At 41.3% G+C, this 20,033-nt stretch overlaps 1 protein-coding gene across 21 annotated transcripts in view; it reads left to right on the top strand.

Moving 5' to 3' along the window:
- ptprt (protein tyrosine phosphatase receptor type T) overlaps nt 1-20,033 on the top strand; it is a 329,374-nt gene that overhangs the window by 153,156 nt on the left and 156,185 nt on the right. For all 21 annotated transcript variants that reach the window (XM_085776699.1, XM_085776698.1, XM_085776697.1 and 18 more), the window contains exon 11: nt 10,242-10,351. In XM_085776699.1, the coding sequence (XP_085632825.1) occupies nt 10,242-10,351 (110 nt within the window). The remainder of the gene's footprint in view (nt 1-10,241; nt 10,352-20,033) is intronic.

The following is a 20,033-nucleotide window of genomic DNA, read 5'->3' as shown; positions in this document are numbered from 1 at the left end:
AATGATGTTAAGATCCCTAAACCTCGAGACCATCCATAACAATGAGCACACATGTCACCTGTGCAGCGGGTTACTATGACCTACAGTATGTTAGGTTCTGTTACTAGGCAACATCTATGGGTGTAGCCTCTCTTCTGATTAGCTGGATCCAACAAAATGTAGCAGATTTAAGGTAAAATCCAAGTGTTGGATGGTGGGTGTGGGTGGGTGAGCCTTGTTGACAGTTTTGCTGTGACATCACAAAGTCACAGAAGTCCTGACAGCTGGATTTCAGGATCAGGCGTCTGTGCATTACAGTATCACAGTATTAATATAGCTACTGTAGAACGCAGACCCGTTTTATAATCACACTACACATAGATATCTACCTTTTTACTGCATTGAGATTGAATATAAATATCTATGCAGCTTTAAGAGCTGTTCTCTGTTATTTCTTGCTACGCCGCCAGTGAAGCTTCAGCAGCAGATCTGTGGTCACAGAGTTTAGATATTTTTCTACCCTGTGGTGTTTGTTGAAATTGAGCTTGACTGAGCCACAGGAAGCAGCTGAAGCTGTGGATGAGAGGGGGAAGCCTTCGGAGACGCACCACATCTATAATCACACTGGTTTGATCCAAAATTGCTCTAATCAACAGAAATGTCCTGTTATTCTGCCATGAGCAGTACGAGCTGTGGCTCATACCGACGTCCTCCTCAGACTCGAATGCTCCCAGGCAGCTCACACGATTTCAAAACAACATTTTAAGCTCCCTGTTTCCTTTCCAGAGGCTCCATGTTCTACTAATTCAGAACAGAGTGTTTGCCCCAGCCGCTACTACTAATAATTCACTGCTGCTTCACATTTCAACAACACGCCTGCCATAAAATGCAATCGCTCGAATCCATTAGAGGAGACGCCTGATAAGCGGGATAAGAAAAAAAAAAACCCTTCTAATGATCCAGAATCTCTCATCTCTTTCCCGCCCTCCTCAGGGCTCGCTACTCTTCTCCTGATCTCATAACTAATATCCTCTGAATTTAGCTTCTGGGGAACATCACATCTCTGCCTGAAATTCTACCTTTACCCCACACACACAGATGTCAAGTTGTCTGAACCCTTTAAAAACAGAGAGAACTGGGGAGCAGAGATGGCTTTTGGAGGGGGGAGGGGGAAGCAAAAAAAAAAACAAAAACGTAATTGTTTTGTTCTTAATTGTTTTTTATTTAACCATCGTTAATCTCCTGGTTGTAATTCAGTAATTAGGGAACAGAACAGCAATTGTTCACACGGAGGCTAATTGCTGTTTGTTCGGTAATGGTTTTATGGAGCTGGGGCTCCTGCAAATGAAGCAGCTACACACATACACACACACATATACATATATATGATTTTTCCTTTTACTATTTAATGTAGCTGATGAAATAGAAATACATTTTATCCACTGTTAATGGGCAAAATGGGGAATTTGCAATTAACATATAAAATTGCATCTCTCTCCCTCTCACACACACACACACATGCACCAACTCATTTTTCTTAGTTTATTGCAGCAATAACAGAATCATATTCTTCTCTGGTTCTAATTGTGTCCTTTTTAATTGTTTTACCTACCGACTATTAACGCCCGCACACACACACACACACACACACACACGTTCACAGCCTGCCCAGTCACGAACCCTGTTGTCTCACTATGAAACATCCAACGCTGCTGATATAACACAGTCGTCATTTCAGGAAATTATACTTCCATCTTGGTTAGTAAAAAGTTTAAGATTTCTCATGTTTACTCCACAAACTGATTTGTTTTTGTTCTGCTGCTGCAGTGCCGCCACAATGCTGATTTCCTCCCAGAGCGTTTAAGAAGTTCAAATGTCAGAGCGTTAAAAAAAAATTAAATTAAAAAAAAGTTTTACTTTAAAGGACATTAAACCTCCTTGTGGCTGCAGCTCTGAACAGGCAACAGCTGAGGGCTCCAGGCTATCAGGCAGTGTCTCAAAACGTGAATGAACCGCCCTTAAACAACAAATGACATCTCAGGGGCAGTGTTGACAACTATTTACTGTTTACTGTTTCTCATATGTACAAGACCTGTATTGTTCAGTAATCATTCAAAACAAAAAAGGAAAGATGACACAGCTGGAGATACACCACTGGAAACATCTACAACATTACACATACCTGGTGGCAGATGTTCATACACTGGAAGAACAGTTACCACCTGGACACATCTGGATACACTTGCAATCTGCTCTCATACTTTCAGAGTTCTGAAGGTAACATGATAATATATGTTTTGATAATAATAATAATAATAATAATTCCCTCAGATGAACATCTGTAGGCGGAGACGCTCAGAGAGAAAGTAAACACCAGCGGATCAGCGCAATCTCCAAATCCTCTTCCTCAATCCAGCTCCACTGGACTTTCAAAGTAAAGATGACGCCATACTGTATCTAAATGAGTTAAATAGTGAAACAGTGGCGCTTTAATAGCCAATTTTAAGATGAAACTACATAACCTGGGGCCGGATTCACCAATATGTTACCATGGTAATCTAGCCGGGTTAAAAGAGAGCCACCTTTGTGATACAGGAAAGCCTGGCTTCAGACTCAGCATAGCTCCATAACACACTAAACTCACTTCGTAGTACACCCCCCAGGACCTTTAAACCCTCTGCTCTCTGCTTATTGTTTGTTGATAGATTGATCAGATGCGAGGCAGGAAACTAATTTGCTATTTTCAAATAGTTGCTGATGTGATTGGTGGAGGAGGAGGTGAACAGAGTGAGGGAGCTGAGCTGCTGCGACGCCTCCACGACCTCCTCTGCTCACGTCTGATAAATAAAGGCCTGAAGCTGCTGCCGCTGCTGAGCCGACCTGACAGCTACCTGACAAATAGGTGTGTCGTGGTTAGGTTAATAGGCTGGTGTGTACAATAAGTGGACATGACATTTGTCTCCTAGGCAGGTCTGTGTGTGCGTGCATATGTGTGTGTGTGTGTGTGTGTGTGTGTGCATGGATGTTTGTTTGTCGCTCCAAATTGTCTTGTGCCATTATGAACGGATGGACGGCTGCAGGAAAACAGACACAAACACACACCGCACACTGTGTATATGTGTGTAAACAGTATACAACATAGCCCCTTTAACCCCTCCAGTTACACAGATAATCCTGCATTGTGTGATCAGTCAGTTGTGTTGCATCTGCATTAATGTGTGTTGAGTTTCTCTGCAGTGTTCAGAATCTGTTTTTCTTGTGGTAAAGAAAAAGTTGTTTTAAAGTGTTTTTTTTAAACCAGCTCTAATAACATCAAACGATAGGTTGTTATTTTCACAGCTGCTGATAATGGCTTAATTCATGTTGTTTTGATCTGGATATCCTATCAGTGGTTAAGAGCTTCTGAAAGTCAAACAGGCGATATTAAATATTAAAAGGCAGATCTTAAACCTCTGTATTTGTGACATGTTTATATTCCTCTAAACAGCCAACGTTTTCTATCAGAGGGAGAAAACCTCCCCTCTCTGCGAGGACAATCACAGTCATTGAGATTTAATAATCCTTTTATCTTCAGAGCGCGGGGCCTTTTCTCAGATAACGAAAAAGAAAAACAACAATCAGAGACATCGGCTTTTATTATCTGTTTCTCAACAGCTGTCACTTCTCTAAAAGGAAAATTCATCAAAGTGCAGCTAGTTGCAGGAGTGCAGTTGTTTACAGGGCCATTAATCATTTTAACCGTTTATTTGGTGAGTGAAGGATCAGAGGAAGCTCCGCCCACAAGCCACTGAGCAAACTTTCATGTGAAGGAACAGAAAGATTCAAGCGGTCATCGCTAACTCAGCCTTTGTTGCTGCTGCTTTGTGTTTTTTTATGCTTCTTTAAACCAAATCTTCAAAAAAGAAGATTTTCATCTAAATATTTCAAAGATTGTCACATTTGACTTGCACTTGCAGCTGCGCTTTGTTTGTCATCACCTGTTGTTTATGGCTACACCGACTGAGACCGTCTGATGTCTGAGTGTTCAAAGAGGGATTTTTAACCAAGTTTCTCTACCATGTAACACATTCTATATCTAATCCTGCATTCTTTTAAAAACAATAAGCAACATACAGTCTTCTCAGATCATGAAAACTAATATACATCTGTCCTGTAATCCTCATGTGACAATGTGTAATTTAATCTTAATCCAGCAGCAGCATCGCCATCATCACTGCTTCTGCTGCTGCAGGTCAACATGGGTTTGAGATGAATCTGTAACAAGCAGCAGGATTACGACCTGTACGACCTCCTCAATCTCCACATGTGGACACTAAATCAGATATTTTATTGTTTTCTTATTCGTTGGAGCTCCAGTATGTTACAGACCTCAGGTTGAACTCCTCCCTCCTGACATCCTAATCAAAATAACAACCCAACACTGTGTTGGTGTAGTATAGTGATGCTATGAAATGCACAGGATCATGGGAGTTGCTGTCTTCAGCTGCTCCTGGTTCAGCAGCTGAATGATCCACAGAGCTCTCCACAACAAACAGACCACAGGATTAAATTCAATAAATCCAATAAAACATTGAAAGACACTAATGAAACAGTTTCACATTAACAATCAAATATTCACTGATGCTTTTCAGCAACATGACATCTCTCAGCCTGTTCAGCATGCCCTCAGCTTGTTTCTTTGAAAACTTTAGATCAATACATCAACAACTAAAATCTTCATTTGGTTTCAATAACATGTGGACAAAGGACATGAAATGTTAAAGGGATAGTTCAACATTTTGGCAAATTGGCCCATTGCCATAATCGCTATAGTCATAGCAGTAGGTTCATTACCTTTAATTGTAGGTGTAAGCTATTTTCAGTACGGCGGAGCGCAGCAGCTGGCTGCTCAGAGCTACGCTATGGAGGCTAACGGAATTTCTTGGTTTCCCTCATTAAACTCATCAAATACAACATCCCAAAACTCCACAGCGCTTTTGTAGACAAGTTGTGACCTGCACAACCACCACGCTATGAGATAATGACGGAACGATACGAAACGGAGCCGTTTTTGAGGTAAATACAGGGTAAATACGGAGACTGCTTGCTGAAAAACTGTCCCTGAACGCAACGCGCATCAGCGGTTTTGTATGAATTTACCTCGAAAACGGCTCCGTTTCGTATCGTTCCGTCATTATCTCATAGCGTGGTGGTTGTGCAGCTCACAACTTGTCTACAAAAGCGCTGTGGAGTTTTGGGATGTTGAATTTGATGAGTTTAATGAGGGAAACCAAGAAATTCCGTTAGCCTCCGTAGCGTAGCTCTGAGCAGCCAGCTGCTGCGCTCCGCTGTACTGAAAATAGCTTGCACCTACAATTAAAGGTAATGAACCTACTGCTATGACTATAGCGATTATGGCAATGGGCCAATTTGCCAAAATGTTGAACTATCCCTTTAATGTGAGTAAATGACCAATTCCTCTGGTTGGTGAATAGTGAAATTGAGGGATTTGTAATGATGTATTGAAATTCACTGCATTTTTATGTTGATGCTAATTTTCCTACATGATGATTTCAATCTTAATCGCAGACTTTTATTCTGTTGAACTGCCACTAAGATTCATTCTATGTCCTGAGAATAATCCCTGAACATCACTCACAACCATTGCTATTGATGAACCATTTGTTCAACGAGTAGCAGCTACAAGGGTTTGATGCTCTGAGCAAAGAATGAAAGTCAACGTCACCATAGAAACGAGCAACAACAACAAGTCTTTCGGTTTTGATAATGGGAACGTGGACGACAGTCGATAGAGGAAGGAGCTAGACGAGCCAGACAGGAAACAGATCTGGATTCAACTGAGGAGAGAGGGGGAGGGGCTAAATAATTGAAAAACAGGAATGGAAAAAAGAGTGAGGGAGAGAGACAGAGGGAGAGAAGTAAATGAGAGAGAGAGAGAGAGAGAGAGAGAGAGAGAGGGCTGGCTTAATAAAGGAGCCCATTCATTGTGCAGCACGGTGGAAGTTAATCAAGTTATGATTAATGTGTTACAGCTGCTGTTATCGTTTCAATGAAGCCTGTTTTCTTCTTTCTCAGCCCCCATGGTGCACACACACACACACACACACACACACACACACACACACACACACACACACACACACACACACACACACACACACACACACACACACACACACAGCTACAGATACACAGTGTACGTCATGATGTGCAGACACACTGGAAAGCAGCATGCCATTGTAAGGGTACACGCTGTGATGCACACAGACACACACATACACACAAAGGTGCCACCCAGACATCTAGGTAGACACTGTGCATCAAACAAGATGAGAAACACACACAGACTCACAAAAGTGAGTGATACGGTGTTGAATAAAAATGGCAGCATCTAATTGCGTTTCTTTGTTAGGGTAATTTGATCCGCTCCACAGGCCGAGCCTTAATCAACACCTTAGAATTACTAATCATAATATTCTACTGTCAGACTTATCTGACAGTCCGCAAGTGTGTGTGTGTGTGTGTGTGTGACTGTGTGTGTGTGTCTGACTCAAAGCAGTTCATGTGAGGAACCAAGTTCATTAACCTGTGACTTTTTCATCAGACAAGTATTCTATGGTGTCAAGTTTTTGTATAAACATGACAAAAACACATCGTGGCAGGCGGGTGAGCTTTCACCGGTTGTGTAGTTATGATGTTTTGTCTAACTCACGGTGTTTTCATTGTTATGTGAATTTAATTATTAGTATGAAAACCAGCCAACAGGGCAGCAGCTGCTGATTGAGTTATTTCACATAGAGACATATTAACAATTTTGATCTCCACCCCACACACACAAACACACACAAACACACACCTGATCTGTACAAAAACACAAACGACTCAATTAGCCGTCATTTATAAATTGCCCTGATGGCACTTCAGCGCCACCTGTAGACGAGGAGATGTCAAAGCCAATGAAGCTCAGTCACACAAAGCTGTCAGGCAAATATGCTGCAGGAACACGTGCAGGGTGTCACACAAATGTTCTCTGCATTATTTTTTATTTGGGAATTTTTGGGGCAATAAAAGTGCAGAACACGTGAATAATTATGACATATTTGTCAGAACTGTTGCATGTTTTACCCTTAACTCGAGACCTCACCTTTGCCCTTCTTTGGTCTGCAGAGAGAGAAGAGGACGAAAAGCCCACAGATCAATATAGAGATGGGGTTAGGGACATAGATATAAATAGATATATACATATATATATTTTTTTTATGAAAGAAGTAGTTGTTATTATGTAAAGAAATTATTATTCATGTTGATTGCGGTAAGTTTTTTTGACAACATTTTGTCCAAATTACAACCTTTGATTTAAACTGATTTCGATGATATTGTTTTGTTGTGTTTTTGTATTATGTTTAAGACTGTAAGTGTGTGGTGATAAGTGTGGTACAGCAACGTTCAGCCCAGGATGACACCTTCAGAAAAGCCCACAGTTTGATCGCTGGAAAAAGCAGCAGGAACACTTTGAAGACAAACACACACACACACACACACACATGAATGTAAGAGGAAAGGCTGCGGATCGCTTGTTCCTGTGAACACAGCGCAGTGTTTAGGAACGTTTCCCACCTGCGACACAGGAGTCGTTCCAGCTTCCCGTCGGTGCCAGACTCGTTCCTTTTTTTTTTATATTTACTGTGGTCTGATCCAGAGCAGCAGCAGAACAACAGCAGATTAAAGGTCAGAGGTCACAGCAGGAAACATTCCTGCAGCTTTACAGTGATGGCGAGGAACAAAAAGTAAGAAGTGAGGAGAGGCAGCAGATACACGCACACGCACACACACTTTAACACATTGCAGTCACTCATCCCTCGTGGCTCTGTCTGTCTCCTTCTCAACATTTAGAACATTTCACACCCCTCAGTGTGTGGTTGTGTCTGTCTCTGTGCGTGTGTCTGCGTAGTATTATGCGTTGAGTCAAGTGCTAGGTGTGTATGTGTGTGTTTGACACTTTTACTCCCTGACGACATGTCTGACACTTCTCCGTTTGTTCGCCGACATACACACACGCGAGCACGTCCACACCTAACCTGACTGAAGTACACACTTTCTTGTTACTAGGTAGATTTTACTATAATGAGTCAGATGTGTGTTGAGCTGAGATGTCGTCATTCCCAGATGTGGATGAATCCAGAACTGTTATTATAACTTTGATTAGAAAGTTTTATATATTTTTGACAGATGAGTGAAAACCCGGTCAGTGTATCTTTTGGTCATTGGCGGGCGACAAAGTCTTCACACACACACTCACACTCACAACATACAGAGTAGAAGAAGGGAAAAGGGAGACATAGCAGGTCCATACTTTGGTTATAACTTTTGCCACCTGAGACGTGCGTTGGGGACTCAAGCTTCTGCCATTTTCATCTTAAAATCTCCTTCCTGCCCCCACTTTCATCTGATATGCGTACAGATTTCTGTAGATGTCAGGCCTTGTTTTACTGTCTGAAATCCTATCCGAGTAGATTTTGGCCTATAGAACCACAGACACACAGGTACCGTAGTGCTCATTGGCACTCTTGCCTTGAAAATGACAACATCTGGTGTCAAAATATAAAAAAAATAAGTGTTTTTGGTCTGTTTATTTGTTTCTGTTGACTGCTGATTTAATTTCTTGTTATGTGACATAGAACATGAAAATCCAACTGTTTTTAAAATTTTGTTAAAGGTGTACAGAAATGGCCGTTTGTCCTGTTTGTCGCGCCGAGCTGCAACACGAGTTTACCCGAGTAAGGAAAACGAATTTGATTGGTCGTTATGGAGCGGGCGGGATATTCAAAGCTTGGGGCGAGACCGAGCTCTGTGTGTGTGTGTGTGTGTCTCAGACGTTTGAATGACGGATGACAGATCCAATATCAGTGGCTGGTGAATCGTGTACAGGCTGACGTATAATCCGTGCGCCTGCGTTATCCAATGCAAAAAAAAATACACACTTTCATCCCGGATTTACTCAAAAATAGAATTTTGCACAAAGTTTGGTCTACTTCGTCTGATAGATGAGTTATCACATTAATTTTAGTGGGCTCAAATTCTGTTTTCTTTTCTGTACACCTTTAATTGTTCTTTGACACTCAAAAACAAGAACACTTTGTGTTTCAATTTTATTTTTTGTATAAACCAGTGATTTTTGATTTTTAATTCCCATTCATCAAAAGAAAATCCAATGACCAAAAGATACACTGACCGAAAACAAGTGCTGCAGTCCTGCTGGTGACATTTTGAACAGAATCATTTTAAAACCTAAAGTTCACAATTTTCTCCCAGGATCATCACTGTTTGATATCAAGTTAAAGAGGCAACGCCACAAGCACCCTCAGTGCCAGCCAGCTGCTGACACCGACTCAGTGTTTGACTTTGAACTCGTATACTTCAGCTTTGCGGTTGAGTCTGATTGGAGCGGCGGCTCCCGGCTGAGAGTCGGAGGTTCTGTCTCAGCAGTTGTTCCGTTATTGGCCGTCCACGGTGCTGCTGCAGACTCGTCTCCACATGAAACCACCGCAGCCCGTCTCCTGTTCGGGCTACACATGATTCTAGTTTTAATTTCACCACATTAGAGCGCCGACACCTGAGAGTGGAGGCTGCTGGGTAAACTTACCCTGACGTGTGTGTGAAGCATTAGAAAGGTGATTATGACGCCAGCAGAGGCTCCTGATAAACTTTTCTCACACTAGAGATTACCTTCAGCAGAAACTAATATTCTACAACGTTTTCCTGTAATTGAAGAAGCGGAGACGACGGCGGCGGCGGCGGCTTCACTGAAACCAGCTCATAATCATCATGGCATCGCATTAAAAGCATCCCTCAGCAGCTTCTCCGTCTCGTCTCATAAAAGCTCAACAGTTTGTGTCGATACAAAGAAGCTGAGTTCAGCTCTCGTCAGCAAAACTTAATATACAGTTTATACAACAAATGAAAACCCAGACATAATAAGCAATATACTGTAAAGGATGTAAGTGAATATCTTGTCGTATTTAATCACCATAAACGTCTCTTGGGGTGAAATGTTTCTGATGCAGCAGCAGATTCATCACGAGGACAAAAATACAGGATTAGATTTAGTGTAACTCAATGTTTGTGAGTCCGTTCCAGACATTTGAAAGTTTTGCTTCAGTTGAATTGCACATAATTAGATAAAATGTGTTTGTTGTGTGATGCGTTCATTGAAGTCAATGAATCTGAGTCCTGACACCCTGTGATGTCGTCTGTCTCTGCAGTGCCGGGCGCGGTGCCGATGGAGTCTCTGCAGAACACGCCGTATGAGGAGAAGATCTACATGCAGTGGAAAGCTCCCAACGAGACCAACGGGGTCATCACGCTGTACGAGGTCAGTCAGAGGCTCCTCACTCCAACCTCGCCCACATCTGATTCAGGTTACAGGTTGAAATCCACAATCTGCAAGTTGCACATCAGTGTTTACTGCGTTCAGGAAAACTCAGAGATTAGGTTTTGGGTTGAAATCATCGTGCTACAGAGTGAAGCTGAAAATCTCAGGTTTGATCCCAGGTTTAATGCTCAGCTCAGATTCCACACTTAACCTCCACTGACCAATCAACAGGTTTTTTTTATTTTTTTTATTTTTTACTTTATTACAACTGCAGCAGATACACCAACTTCTCACTATCTCTCCAACTCTTTTGACTCAAATGCAATTTTAAAACAAGATGTGACGCAGATAATCAGAGAAGAAAAAAGAAATGGAGACATGAAAATAATAGTCGGAGGGAAGAGATGCCATTTTAATCTGTATTAGTTAGATGAATGATACAAACAAACAAATGCAGATATGATAAATCATGAAATTAATGCAACTGATAAACAGATAAATATATAAGTGAGTCAATCAATGAATGCATAGACTTTCTTCATTTTTCTTCATTTCTGGAAACTTTTATTTCCAAATATTATATTCAAATGAAGGGGGGCGTGGTTACCTCACACTCTGCATTCATTTGGCCCTCAGTCTGGTTTCAGTTCACTCCAGAGGTGCAGGATCAGGTTGATGACAGAATCTCTGTGCAGGAAGGTGAAACGACTCCACACTATGAAAGAAAATCTCCTAGTATTGTAATGTTACAGTAAATAGGTCTGAGAAAACACTGAGGTTCTCCTCAATGGCACTGAGCTCCAGACGAGGACTCGATCCACATTCTTTTGGCCAGGAATGTGAATTTCATGGCATGAATCACAATTTTTTTTGCATTGCCATGAAAAAAGGTCAGGTGGTATATCTTGTTATGGTTCAACTGATCCCAGTTACGGAGCAACAAAATACAGAAATTTAAAGGAGCCATATACGATTATTGTAGTTCAAAAAAATGAATTCATAAATTAACTCAAATTAGCCACACGGTACACATTTATTTCAGAGTCACCTCTGAGGTGGAGATGTCTCTGGGAGTTAGCATGCCAGTCAGCTAACCCTGGCTAGCTCCCTGTTATTATAGTGGCATGATTCTCAGAAGAAAAGCTAACCTCACTAGCAACAACAGTGACTGAACCACATAGTAACCAGCTGTCAATGCAAACATTAGCTATGTAGCGATAGCAAAAGTCCTACATAGCAGAAAGCCAACTGGCCAGTCGACTGTATCAGTTCAACCACAGCTCAGAGGCAGGAGCTCAGGTAGAAGAGGAACATCAGTGTTCATCATGTTTAACAAAGCTCCGCTGACGGGTTGTGTTGTTGTCAAATTGTTGCTGTATCCAAGAACAGACAGGAAGATATGAAATAAGAAATGAGCAGGAAATGAGCAGATATGACTGTATGACTGCTCCCCTGGCACCGCTTGATACAACGTTTGGAAGTTAGTGAGATACACACTGAGGTTTGTGTGTGTGTGTGTGTGTGTGTGTGTGTGTGTGTGTGTGTAGTTATAGACGGTTTATTTGGGTTGAAGTTGAGTTGAGCCTCTATCTAATGAATTATTGACCTGTTCTCTGTCTCCTGTCTGACTCGTATATCACTGCATCAAGGAGATACCTCACACCCAGGCCTGTCAGGGCTAGTGTGTGTGTGTGTGTGTGTGTGTGTGTTCCTGAGTAAGTTGTTGAGTGTATGAGAAGTAATGTGTGTGTGAAGAGTTAGTGAAGTCGTCAGTGAGTTCTTCACTTTGTGAATGTATGAATGGGACTGTGTGATGCAAGTGTGTGTTTGTGTATAAGTGTGTCTCTTCTCCTGTGTTTTATCTGAAGTGTGTGTAGTTTTACTTCTCCTCTCTCAGCTTCTCTCTGAAGCGCTACTGTATAACAACATGTCAGTGTCAGCCAATCAGAAGAGAGGAGGCTCTGAGCATCTCTTCTGATTGCCTACTGTACGTTACGACGCCACCTGCCCAAGACAAATTTCCCTTCCGGGACAAATAAAGTTTATTTGATTGATTTGATTTGATTGACTGTTTATGAATGATCCAATAGAAATAGAGCAGGTTTCAGTCCAACACTCTCAATCCTGCAGCAGTTGGATGGTGGGTCAAGGTGGGTGGTGACTGCTTTATATAATAATATTTATAAACAGAAGTCCTGACAGCTGGCTTGAAGGCTCAGTTCCTGAAAACAGGCTCTGTGCATTAAGAGCAATTTTCTCTTTGGACTTAGGCTTTGATACTTTCACAGTATTAATATAGAACCTAGACCTGCTTTGTAATTACACTGCACATGGACATGTACCTTTACTGTATATTGTATGGAGCTCTAGTAAAAGCCAAAGTTCACACTTTCATGCAGTTTTAATGACTCTGATGAAAAGAGGAACTGCTAAACTATGAAATGAGATGTACTTGGACTGTAGTTAATCATACTTTTGATTGTTGGTTAGTGGATTTTTTTAAATTAGTATTTCAAAAATATCAAATTACATCCAAGCCAATGTCCATAAAATGTTTCTGGTTGTTGTTCAGCACCTAGAGATTTCAATTAAAAGCACATAAAACTGAGAAAAGCTGCTAAATCTAACCTTTGAGAATTTGGAATTAGAACATGTTTTGGATTGTTAAACTCATGAATAACTTTATGGATTTTCAACCTCTCCATTTGAAGGCTGTAACATCCTTCTGTGTCTGCATATCAGAGAAGCACAATGGCATATAAGCACCTCTACTCCTGGTCATGATGATTTAACATGAATGCAACATTTATATAAGATGAAGTAAAACAGGTTAAAATATGAGAAGCCTTTTGCTATTGTTTACAGTTTATTATTAGCCCCAAATACTTGCTGCAGATGTGTTTTATAACTTTAAAACAGCGGTTTTGGGGCTCGACTCACGGCTGTAGGTGTGTGTTGAGCTTTATCTGCTATTTTCGACTCATCTCACACAACCTCGCACATCTCGTAACACAAGCACATCTTATTTTGGCAGCATCTTCTTCCCATATAATTGCCTCTATTTTCTTTGGAGCCCTTTCTACCTCCTAACATCAATCTCCAGTCTCTCTCCTCCTCTCCGCACAGTACAAAGACCACTCAGTACCATCTCTGAGACCTCCATTAGACCTCGACCCGCAGCTTAAAAAACACTCTGCAGTCTATGAACCTCATGGGACCGTCATCAGTTTCGCTGTATTTTATTTGTGTGTGTGTGTGTGTGTGTGTGTGTGGGTTTCATTAATATGAATCTAAGCTCTCTGCCCTCGCTGCCCGGTGGAGGCGGCACGACTCGGCATCATCTGTTAAACATATCAGAGCCTGAGCACAATGCGCTGCTATTAGAGATAATTACTATAATTGCAGCTATTGACAGGATTAAAGGCATCATCTGCAACATCTAAAGGGCTCCTGTCGTGTCCCATCCTGCTCTGTTGTCTCTTGTGTTTTCTTTTTTTTCTCCTTTTTTCCCCCTCCCCTCCCTGTGTCCCTCGCTTTTCAGGATAGGAACCAGATGAACCTTGGACAATGAGAGGGAGAGAGGGAGCGAAAGGGAGAACGGGAGGGGGGGGGGGGCTGGAGGTGGAGAATTGTGAGGAGAGATAAGGAAAGAGAGAGGAACGAAGAAGAACTGTGCGGGGAGATAAAACACAGTTGGAGACTTGTTGCGGGGGGGCAACGGCATTCGATTACACAAATTAATTCAGTGTGCAAATATGATCACTTCATCTCTCGTATCTATTACTGTAATTGCAGCTAATTACGGGATTAAAGGGAAACATCTGGGTGAGATCTAAAGGGACCGACAGCCCCCCACCCCCCCTCCCTCACAGTCGCCTCTCGCTCCCTCTTGTCCTTTATTCATCTGAGAAAGGATAAATGATGTCGAGGGAAAGTGTGATGGAGGGAGGAGGATGTTTAAGGACGGAGGGAGATGTAGGCAATGATTTGAGGAACAAAACTATCTCTCTCTCTCTCTCTTTGTACTGGTGAGGAAGAGGAGTGAAGGTTGTTCTGTTGTAACTGCTGCCCATTGGGGATGAACAATTCATAGAAATATTATCAGGATACGGCCATGCACAATATTCAGATCACAGAAGCTGCAGCTGTTTTTGATAAAGGAAAAGTCACCATAAATCATAAATCACCTTCTCCAGGTGTGAAGGAAACTGGTTCGTTTGGTACAAGAAATAACAAAAGTCAGTTTAGGTTTTTTTCACATCTGAAAATTGAATTAGTTTGTCTTGACCTGATCTATTTGACTATCATAAAACATTAAGTAAAAATTATCACCCATTTTTCCTTCCTTTTACTACACCTTTCCCTTAATTTACATTAAAACATTCCTCATTTTTGAGTCAAAATGTAGCCAGTTTACTGAAACCCTGTAAGTTGTGTGAATCTTTAGTGGCAGGCCTACTAAAAGAAAATAAAGAAAACTATATTTCTGATATAAAAGATTTGATAAGAGGAATGTTAATCGCAAAAATTAAGAGCCAACCCAACATAAACAAAACAAATCCAGGTTCAAATCTGTCAAATTAATAATAGTATGGTATTTTATTTGTTGCTTGTCAAACTTTACATCACAGAATCATTAACTATCACAGTTTACAGGTGAATAAACAAGGCGTAGGCAATAGTGTGTCTTTTAGTTTCTGTCAAATGTAAATAATCCTGAAATTTTCTCGAAAATTCAAAATTTAATGAAGGAATGAAGTGTAAAGAGTGCGGCTGCCCTCACTCTTCAAGTAGATTAGACCAATTTAATGCAAAGTTTTAACACAAGCTTCTTAAATTGGCCTTTAACAGTTGTGTGATGGGATCAGTTTGTCGCCCTCAGCGGAAGTCTCCAGTCGCTGCTAAATGAGCCCTTCACTTTACTCCGGGTGTGAGGAAAGGTTTTATTTTGTAAAGTGTTGATCCAAGTTAATAGATGTGAGTGAGTGGTGAGTTCAGGGGCAGCTGGACATTGTGCTCGTTGCTTTCTCCTTCTCAGATAAGATCAGACTAAAAGTGATGCAGGATTTTGACTCTGATCCAGTCTGAGCGTCTTGCTGCAGTTTAATTGGCTCTGGGCGCGGTCAGCAGCGGTTAGCGGCCACTTGACTGTAATTCACCAAATTGGGGTTAAAACTGGTAGATTTGTGAAGAGGGTGGTTTAAGATGAGGAGTATCATATATTTGCTGAAGAACGTTTCTCCAGTTTAAGGATTTTAATTTGTGAAATCAAACAATTTCCCATAATAAATCAAGATTAGTCTTATTTATTTACGAGAAGTGGCCTTAAGTCATTTTCAAGTGTTGACAGAGCAGAGAGAGAAGCTGCTCCACCTGTGTAACGGAAGGTTTCCACTCTAATTGGTTTTAATCATCTCCTATATAAGACCCCATGACCCCCCATCCTCTGACCCTCAGCATATAGAGGTTACTGAACACACACACACACACACACACACACAGATCCAGACCATGACCTTGCCAATCCCTTCTTTGATTGCCTCATCAAACCACAGTGGCATTGTGGGTTGTCTCTGTTAACCCCCAAACCCCCACCGTCACCCCCCACTTTGAGCTCCACAGACTCTGCTGTGAACATCGATTAAAGGGTTAGACCGTTGCTTTTCATTCATTTCTTAAACAAAAGCAAGCAAAATAGTGAATTGATTTAATATAAGAGACTGGAGCTGAGAGAGTCGTCCTGCAGAGGCCAAAAGGCTCCTCTACATTAAAACAGGTTAACCTACAAATATAAGAAATAACAATAAACTTTATTCAAACACTTTTCAAAGGTAGAGGTTTCTCAACAACTCAGAGGTGATCTGGTTATGTACTGTATATATGCAAATATCTCAGAGCTTATTATCTGATGAATATAAATCTTCAGAGAACAGAGACAAATAAAAACATGACTAGGGGCCAATTACTGAAAACAAACTTAATAAGTACCATTAATAAAAATCTAGAATAAGGAGAAGCAGCAGCGTTGCAGAGGTTGGCTGAAATAATATTTAACCATATTATGCAGTTTGGATGTTAAAAACAATAACATAGGTTGAGTGAGCTATTTGCTGGAAAACAACTTAATAATGTTGAATGTTGAATTTGTCTGGTGTGTTTAAAGGCACTCCGACTTTCCAGCTGCTAAAACACTGGAAAACACAATGAAATAAAAAAAAAGATGCAAATATATAAAACTATATATCTGTACACACATATGAGGAAGTTTTGCTGACAGAGCTGTGAGCTATTTAATCGGGCTCAGCGAGCTATAGGCTGCTGCTAGTTATTCTGGTCTGAATAACTTTACTGTTCAATTCCTCCCTGCTCAGTCCAACCCTGTAATCAATCACAGGAATCGATGGCGGCGGCCACGGCGGCCTTTATGCCGCTCAGTTGATTTCTGTAGGAAGAAGCAGACGTATACTTGTTGGCTCTCCTACCGAACCCCCGGCTTCCTCAACACTGGGATGATTGATTCTCATTAGAAGAGCAGTGGCCACCCTCCGAGCGCAACCTGCCATCGATTCTCGGCGTCGTTCACTGAGCGACAGCAGCGGCTCAGCTCGCTGCGAGCCCAACAGGAAGTCGGCCATTTCTTTTCTTTTTTTTTTCTTAGTATATTTTTTGGCATTTTTTGCCTTTGTTTGACAGCACATATATGATATATACATAGTGAGATAGACAGGAAAGGGGGAGGCAGAGAGAGGGGGAATGACATTCAGGAAAGGTCTGCCCGACGCGGGATTCGAACCGGGAAGCCTGCGTTGAGGACTGTAGCCTCTACATGGGGCGGCCGCCTTAACCACTGTGCCACGCACCGCCCCAAGTCGGCCATTTCTAAAAACAGACTCAGCATTCGCTCCATGGATGTTCAACTTTATTTTTTCCAACAAATGAATTCACAGGAAGTTGGACAGTGAGAGAAGTGTTGAACCTGCCTGTGAGCATATATTATAATATTATAATATTATAATAAAACACAATCCCAGAGTTTTTATAATAAAAAGAAACCCATGATTTTCCATAATAAAACTCAATCACAAATGTTGAAAGATAAAACCAAAAGTGTTTTTAGGGGTCTGTGTCTCAAAAATAAAGTGTATGAGTGAACATTGCCTCAGTGTTGAAGGATCACTGAACTCTCTTGTTAACATGTGGCCACTACGCTGCTTTACTTTTACTGACGAGGAGCTTGTTTGTCGATTTGACCTTAGTTGGCTCCTAATGCTGGATTCAGAGCTTAACCACACACACACACACACACACACACACACACACACACACACACACACACACACACACACACACACACACACACACACACACACACACCCAGACTGCTGATTAAGATCAGCAAGAGAAGATCTCTGCAGAGCTCTGCCCTGCAGTAATGTCTGTGTTTACCACTGTATTGTTTCAACAGATGAAAAGAGAGGAGCACATAACAGTGCACGTACACACACACACACACACACACACACACACACACACATGCACACACAAGCACACACAAGCACACACACTTGTTCACAGACATGGCCTTGCATTCCCCTGTTTCTACAAGATCTAAAAGAAAGAAAAGGAAGAAACCGAGTGTGATATAATTAAAAAAAAAAGTTTGTGTTTGAGAATAAAACACACAGACAGAAACAGTCACTGACACCGAGCAGCCTCGTCCATAATGTTTGTCTTCCTTCATCTTCGACCCCCTCTTCCCTCTCTTCCCTCTCTTCCCCCTCTTCCCTCTCTTTCTCAGTATTGTTTTTCATTTCTGTCGATAATGCTCTATATTTAGTGGAGCTCTCAGGTCCTTGAGCTGCCGACCCCATTTACTCTGTCACCCTGCCGCTGTGGTCTGCAGGGGAACGGCCTGCTATCATTACACCTGTGTGTGTGTGTGTGTGTGTGTGTGCGTGTGCGTGCGTGTGCATGTGTGAGCAGCAACACAATAGCAGACATTGTACCGGAGCTGATTTACCTGGCTGTTCCTCTGTAATCAGCTGGGTCTTTTAACGCTGCACCAACAGTCTGATATTTAAGCAACCGACCGAAACAGCAACGAAAATGTATTTAGTCTCAAGTGTTTGATCACAAACAATTTTAACAAAATAAATAAATAAATACAAATACAAGAGGCTGTTGAGCTGGTATTGATTTTATCATTGTGTCAGAGCAGAGCTGCTACAGGAAATGAGCTAACAACACGACACCAAGTGATGAAAACAGCCTCTTTAAATGTTCATGGCACCGAGCTCATAGCGATTCTGACCCCAGCCAGGTGGGAGCGGAGCGGTGTGCCTGTCAGACGCTGCTTTGTTTGTTTTTTCCTCAGAACTTCATCCAAGCTGTGATTTCTAAACACAACAATCAGCGTCCCTTTGGAACCGGACCTCAGTCTTTCACCGTAACTGACTGTGGGACAGTAACTAATTACATTCACTCATACACATACACTCTACTAAAAATATATTTGTACAGTATTTGTTTTTTAACTTCAGCTACATTTTTTGGGAACTTGTGTACGGTGGCTCTGAGATCTCAGTGCACTGCAGTGTCGCATTCAGTTAGGACACGGTGTAAGAAACCACATCCACAATCATGCTTCAAATACACAAAAACAGCTTCAATAATTTGTCAACAAATTGCTGCAAAAACTCACAACACAACGGTCCCAGACACAAAAAAGTGACAGACTTGGCTGGGGAATGCTAAGATAACACTTACACAGAGTTTCACATTTGCAATGCAATGAACGCCCCATGCACATTAAGGTGAGATTGTTTGGTTTATTTTAACGTCACTATCACATGATTCAGATATCATTGCAAATGTGCTCTTCGCTTAGTCCATCTATCACTTTTTATACCCATGGATACACATCCATTGTGTTTCCAGGGTGTTTCCAAATTTTAGTAGCACATGTGTTGATGAAATGAATGAAGTTGTTTTCTGAATTTGAAGCACATTTATTTCTTTTCATATGACTTATTACTCTGTAATGACCAGAGCTCTGTCAATTTTACTGCTCTAAACTGAAAGACAAATATTGTCTCCACTACATTTCTATCAAGCACGGTCACTTTGAAGCATATTTTGGTCGGAGGAATTAATGGTTAAATTCATTTCTTTTAATTAGATAATGATTCATTTAATTTCAAAATGTTTACTGTGTTTAATATGACCAAACTTCATCAGTGCATGTAGAAGGTGCACACTTTTGACTTTGCATATGTGAAAGGATCTCAGATCAAATAATATCAATCTTTTTATTTTTTTGTTTTTATTTTTGCATCCTCTTTGCAGTATGTTGTCACTGTCTTCCATCAGGTGTTTTGCTGTTTTTAATTTTTATACACAACATATGAATAAATTAGTGAAAAAAAAATGAATAATTGACATCTGAAGTAACAAAAAAGAGACTCAGTGAAACAGAACTGTCTGTCTGTTGCTGACATGAGGAGAAATCACAAAACCACACTTACACGTCTGACATCTTGTGTGAGTCATGTGGGTCTGGCGTGTGCGTGGCCTACATCGGCATCCGCAGGGAGAAGCGCACTTCCTGTCGCTCGGTTTTAACTCGGCTGGCAGGAAGTTGCAGCGTGGCTGTCACATTCAGGCCGTTCCCCGTCAACCTGTC

Source organism: Trachurus japonicus, chromosome 5 (genome assembly GCF_045865225.1).
Source record: "Trachurus japonicus isolate A0001 chromosome 5, Traja_1.0".
In the NCBI taxonomy this organism is placed as follows: Eukaryota; Metazoa; Chordata; class Actinopteri; order Carangiformes; family Carangidae; genus Trachurus; species Trachurus japonicus.
Note: the sequence above shows the minus strand (reverse complement) of the source record. Positions and strands in the feature narration are given on the sequence as shown.